The sequence below is a fragment of the Homalodisca vitripennis genome, chromosome 1 (genome assembly GCF_021130785.1).
Source record: "Homalodisca vitripennis isolate AUS2020 chromosome 1, UT_GWSS_2.1, whole genome shotgun sequence".
Taxonomy (NCBI): domain Eukaryota; kingdom Metazoa; phylum Arthropoda; class Insecta; order Hemiptera; family Cicadellidae; genus Homalodisca; species Homalodisca vitripennis.
Genome location: NC_060207.1, coordinates 223,051,127 through 223,057,751, shown reverse-complemented (window position 1 = coordinate 223,057,751; position 6,625 = coordinate 223,051,127). Strand labels below are relative to the sequence as shown.

Sequence of the window (6,625 nt, the reverse complement as noted above, 5' to 3'; positions counted from 1 at the left end):
AAATGCTCGAGCCTAATAGAGTCCACATGTCCGACCTCCCCGTCAGTATTATGACGGTAAACACGATACGTGTTGAGTGTAATATCGCCCGAGGATCCTTTCAAAACGGTGTAGAAGGACACGTGCTGCATGAGTTTTACCCTGAAGTCGCTCCAGGGTATAAAATAGTCGAGAAACCGAGCACAGTCATCTATTTACCTGTGAACGTCCGTAGGGTGAACAATATAGCTGTCTCTCTCAAAGACCAGACCGGTGAATTGATAAACTTTAGAAACGAACCGTTATCGTTACGTATACACATAAGGAAACGGCAATGGGCCTAGTATTTAGAGAAGTGCCGTACACCGTTCCCCTCATTCGATCACAAAAGACCGCGGTGTTAACACCTAAGAACATCAAGTTTATTAGATCGCTGGGTTTTAAGTATGGCTCTGCTATCGATAGAATCGGCCGTCGAGTACGATGAGGCGATAACCGGTTGGGAGTTTCACTCTCACAAACCGTACGCCTCGTCAACTCTAAAGAATAACGACGAAATCAGGATTACAATCAGTCAACAGGATATAATTACAGCACCGTTCGAAAGCAGATTACACATCAGCGGAAAAGTGCGTGCCAAAAAGGCGGATGGGGCCGCGGCCAGTGTTACATTAATAAACAACGCTATTGCATTTTTATTCGACGATATAAGGTACGAGATCGGCGGTATAGAGGTTGACAGGGTGAAAAATGTAGGTATTACAAGTACAATAAAAGGACTGATTTCCATCAGGAAAGAGGAGGAGGCTGGTCTCTTGAATGCATGTTGGCTAGGTCCGGGTGAAACCGGTCAGGCCAGTGAATTTACATATTCAGTGCCTCTAAAACTGTTGCTGGGTTTTGCCGAGGATTATAAAAAGATCGTGGTCAATGTCAGACAGGAACTGATTATCTTGAGGTCGGCTACCGACATTAACGCGGTCAAAAGCACGGATGCGGTTAACCTCGACTTTGAAATAACCTCGCTCTACTGGCGTGTTCCACACATTACTGTATCCGACAGTTACAAATTGAAATTATTTCGTGTTATTGAGAAAGATACTCTGATTCACCAGCCGTTTCGGTCCTGGGAAATCCACGAATACCCCTCTTTACCACAAACGACTCGTCAGAGTTGGACGATAAAAACGAGCTCTCAAATTGAGAAACCCCGCTACGTTGTTTTGGCATTTCAGACAGGAAGAAAAAAATGATCTGAAAAAAGGATGCGTCTTCTTTTGACCGTTGCGACCTGACAAATGTAAGACTGTATTTGAATTCGCAATATTATCCTTACGACAATGTCCACGGTGACTTGTGCATTTTTTACGAGATGTTTACAAGATTCCAAAGCTCGTACTATCAGAAACCGGGAGCGCCTACCGTTGATTTTGAAAAATTCAAGTCCCACGCACCACTCTATGTGATTGATTGTTCTAAACAGAACGATTCGATCAAGTCGGGACCGGTAGACGTGAGATTGGAATTTGAGGCGAAAAATAATTTTCCGGCAAACACGACGGCATACTGTCTCCTCTTGCATGACTCCCACATGGCGTACACCCTGCTTACCGGTAACGTAAAACGTATGATGTAATAGTGGTGGTGGTGGTGGTGGTGGTGGTGGTGGTGGTGGTGGTGGTGGTGGTGGTGGGGATCGTTAGGTATAAATTGAGCGACTCCTACACCGACGTACATTACCTACCCAGTGTTGAACACTCTCGCAACGATGGCGCGGTTATACATTCGCGGTTATAAGGAAGAAGAAGAGAGGAAATTATTGGGATACCTCGAGTGTACTAATTTTACATCCTATACCGACTTTTACGATGTTAAGGACTTTAACAAAAATTGAGGTTCGTTTTGAGGTAAACGATGAGCCCGAGGCCTACGACACGGATGATGAGGATAATCCTATTAAACAGGCTCTAAATAGGTATAGACAGGGTATAAAAGCCGGAGTGTACACTTCCTTGTGGAAGCACGGCAAGATGAAGACATGTAAATACCTCGACTGTGCTAATTTCACACCTAATAGCGCGTTTTATGATGTGACGGGTTTTGACAGAATTAGGGTTAGATTTTGCAGAGAGGATGATGTGAAGCTGAAAGGGTATAAAAAGGGTATAAAAGCCGGAGTATACGCTTGCTTGTACAAGGACGGAAAATTTAAAGGGTGTAGATCCATCGACTGTGCTAATTTAACATCCCATCGCGACGTCTGGGATGTGAGGGACTGTGACAAAATTTATGTCTCTTTTTTGATAGATCCTCTCACATACGAACGGGAGGAGGAGGAGGTGGAGGGGGAAGAACCACCTGCTAAAAAATCTCATTGGTCAAAATAAGCGCGTCTCTGATTGGTCTAAATTCGGAGGATTAAAGTATATAAGGGGTACTGTGGAAGGTACGGTCATACAAGACCGAGACCGAGACCATGGAGGACCCATCAACGGCTATGGACCTGGAGCCTACGAGGATCCCAAGACGCAAGGAGCCTATAAACTCGTTAACGGGAATTTTTCTTAAGTCTGTTTACTTTATTGATTGTGATCTTTCAAAGTGTGTGATTGTGGGTTTTGTTAAAAACCGGGGGTGACTCTCTCGGAATACTGTTTAAGGGTAAAAAGGGTTGCGTTTATTGGTCATTCGATGTGTTTAACGAGTTTTCACAACACTTCAATAGCGTTAGTCTAGCCTTGGAGACCTCACATAGGTTTTACGTAAAGGCGGATGGTGGGGAGGATATCAAGGTCATCAACGTATTTGGTAAGCAATGTGTGTTCATCTACGACGGTGAACATTCATTAACGCTTAACAAACACGAGTGGAATCAGTTCATTGCCAACATCCCACTGATGCACATCGTATTGAGAGACCTGTTCTTGATTGAGGAGCCTGTTAAAACCGCAATTGAAAACAGTGACAGTGACCTCCTCCCTAGTCGCATAGCTCACAGGCTGTCTCTCGAAATTGAACTTTTCAAACGGTGGCCAAATGGAGGCGGTAGTTGAGTTTCACGCTTTTAAAGATAATGACAATCGATTTATTGTAAAAGAGTTTGTAATAATCAGTCATCTCTTTCGTGCACACATCGTATTCAAGCCTCCATACGATAAAGCGGAGTTAAATTCTAAAATGGCCAGAACCGCTCGGTGGCTGGAGCGCCACTTTCACAACATCAAGTGGGAGGAGGGTGGTATAGAGTACGATGAGGAGCTGATACGCGCTCTTTGTAAACCCTTTGCTACTGTATATACTAAAGGACTTGAAAAGGTCAACTTTCTGTCCAGCTTTCATAATAACGTAGTTGATAGAAATGTAGTTGATAGTCAGGAAGCAATCGTGTCCGATAGTCATTGTATTTTACCTCAACATAATAGTGACTTCACTTATGCTTGTGCTTTAAAAAAAGCTCTAGAGCGTGGGTGGGGTGAGTGAGTGGTAAGCTCCTAAGGCAGGCCTAAACTCTGTAAGTCCTGGGGCTTTCAACTGCTCTTACGGCAGGCCTAAACTCCGTAAGACCGGGAGCAGTTGTGTGTGTGTATGTGTGTGACAGATACCTCTATGGCAGGCCTAAACTCCGTAAGTCTAGGGGTATGTACCTCGCTCTAGATGCTGTAAAATAAATAAAAATAAAAAAATAAAAAAAGTCTTTGCGAGTGTTTTACGAGTTACATTGAAAGGCTTCTCCGAGTAAAGTTACTTGTTACACTCGCGAGGATAAAAAAATAAAAAATAAAGTATAAAATAAAACGTATCTCACCGAGAGACAGGGTTTCGGCATTGAGTTGGAGAAGTCCTGTCATTGGTGAGGTACAAAAAAATATGTTGGGAGGTAGCAAATTTGTCATGGAATGGCTACCACCTGTGATGAGCGATGGTTGGGGCTCATCACCCGAGAGGTTAGGCCTACTGGGGATGCTCTCGGTTAACAAAAAGAACGCGCCTAAGACCTGACCTCATGGGTGGTGTGGAACGAAGGTCACCTTGTACCAGCACATGTGACAGGAAGCGGTCCGGCTGCATATAAGCAGAGGACGCGTGTGTATCCTGCACTTTCCTATCATGTCCGACTGTGAACGTTTAGCCATAGTCTGCTTCCTCATGGCTACCACCATGTTCGTGGTCATGCTGGGAGTACTGTGTTGTGCCCCTAGAGCCAGGATCGGGAACACTACAGTGTTGCTGTTGATTCTCGCACTCCTGAGTGTGGTATCAGCCGGCAGTGAAGACGTAAGTCATGCAATAATTTCATGTAAATGTTATACTGTTTTACTAATATATTTAGTAATGTTCGATTAATGTTTAGGAACAACCCTCGACGGCGTCTACAAACGGTTGGACAGGGGACGATGATGGAGCCATAGACTTGGTACGTTTATATCCAACACCGTTATGCCTACACTTTAATGAAATCTATTACTGATACAGAATTATTTGCAGACTCGACCATCGACATCGCGTGGAGGTTGGTCGGCGAGCGGGTGGTCTCGCAGAGGTCAGGAAGTGATTGTTTGTTTCGTGTTTGTTTTCTGTTGTTGTTGTTGTTGTTGTTGTCTAGCACATGTATCGCATAACTTATAAATATTGTTTTAGAACTCCGCCAGACCCCGCAGTGAGCCGGTACCCATTCCCACTACGGTACGTAAAATAGTACTAATGTTGTTTTTTTCGTCATATGACAGGTTTTTTCAATTTTTATATCCTCTGTATTATTTGCAGACGGCGCGACCTATCTGCGTGATAGAGGATGTCTTTTCGTTGGCTCCTCATCGTTTCAGGCCTATTGTGAGTTTTACTGTGATATTTTACGTGTTACACTTTACGTATGTACTACCTTAAGGAATTTATGACTAATGGGTTTGTTTTCTTTTGTAAGAGACGTGTGGAGGACTACATGGAGTTCTGTGACGAGGATCTTGGGCAGGTAATAACCATTCTCTCATCTATGTACCGATATTGAACGGTTAGCGGCGTACACTGATGATTCTCCTCGTGTTTTACAGATGTTTGCAGAGTCCGACCTTGTCGAGGCTCTTGACCGGGCGGAGAGTCAAGAGCACGATAGGGAGATTTCGGAACTGCTGGATCGCCTGAACGAGCCGCAGGAGGTCTGGGATGAAACTAGTCTGGATCAAAGGGTTAGTTCCATCAATTGAAAGTACAATTTACGGATGTGTGATAAATAGCATATCTGAGGGTGTATGTATATGTACAGATCAGCTCACTGCAGCCTGCATTGCTGTCTCAATCACAGTCTGCAGCTGTTCAGAGGACAGCCGTTTGGGGATGGTCACTGCCTGCGGGCAGTGACGATAACAGCTATGACACCTCTCAGAGGCGCCGTTCCGTAGACGCCTCTGTCGCACCGTCACCCACTCCTCCGACTCGTCCGCCCTCCCCCGGTACCACCCCATGATGGTCTCTCAGGCCTCTCACCGACCGGCGGATCGTCAACGGAGTCTGCCTCTACGTTCCTATCGTCGCCAGAGTACGTCCCCTCAATACCCCCGTCACCGGAGCTCCCACAAATTCGCGGCCTACGGTACGCGATATTGAATTACTTGAATTGTACATTATGACTTGTTTACAAGTGATGTAATCTTTCTTCTTCTTCTGTTTTAGCCCAGGGTCGTGGAAGTGGCGAATCCCTCTGTCGCACCGTCACCCACTCCTCCGACTCGCCCGCCCTCCCCGGTACCACCCCATGATGGCCTCTCAGGCCTCTCACCGGCCGGCGGATCGTCAACGGAGTCTGCCTCTACGTTCCTATCGTCGTCAGAGTACGCCCCCTCAATACCCCCGTCACCGGAGCTCCCACAAATTCGGCCTACGGTACGCGATATTGAATTACTTGAATTGTACATTATGACAAGTGATGTAATTTTTCTTCTTCTTCTGTTTTAGCCCAGGGTCAGTGATTGGGAGGCGCGGGAATGTATTGCGGCCCTCTACGGTATCCGAGTACTGATGCGGGAGCTGCAATGGACGGCCAGTCGCATCTTTCTAGATACCGACCATAGGCGACAGATCAGACTCGCTCCGGAAACTTGGCGGGAGCTTCGTGAGGACTTGGAGAATTTCCTACGATCCGTTGGGGAAAGAATGGAGGATGCCAGGCGTAATAACACCACTCCTCCACCCCCGGACGCCGAGGAGACACCTCTGTCACAGCCGCGTAAAGTTGAGTGTCCTGTGTGTATGGTGAATCTTCCCACGGTTGCTCTTCGGCTGTGCGGTCATACTCTCTGTCGGACCTGTGCCGACAGAGTACACACATGTCCCACGTGCCGAGCGTTAATCGTGGGGAGGTTCAACATATACCTCCCGAGGTAACTCCAGCTCTAACTTCAATTGGTTTCAAAATTCACTTTCCATTTTAAATTCTTCAATTGGTTTCAAAAATTCACTTTCCAAGGGACGGGGCATTATCGGGTCGTGGAGTGACAACCAGTTACTGGACGGACTCCTATACCTCGGTAATGCTTAACCTGGGTACTGTGTTCCATACACAGTACGAGTGTTCCGCAACCACACTCAGAAACTCTCAGATAACGTCTTACTTAATTTTTATCTATATTATTATTATATATAAATAATTATT

General features: G+C 45.8%; 1 protein-coding gene across 1 annotated transcript; it reads left to right on the top strand.

Annotated features, from left to right (window-relative positions):
- The first annotated feature begins 5,991 nt into the window (after positions 1-5,991).
- LOC124354996 (E3 ubiquitin-protein ligase RGLG4-like) lies at positions 5,992-6,357 on the top strand. Its single transcript, XM_046805854.1, has one exon. The coding sequence runs from the start codon at positions 5,992-5,994 to the stop codon at positions 6,355-6,357; it is 366 nt and encodes a 121-aa protein (XP_046661810.1).
- Positions 6,358-6,625: the final 268 nt, after the last annotated feature.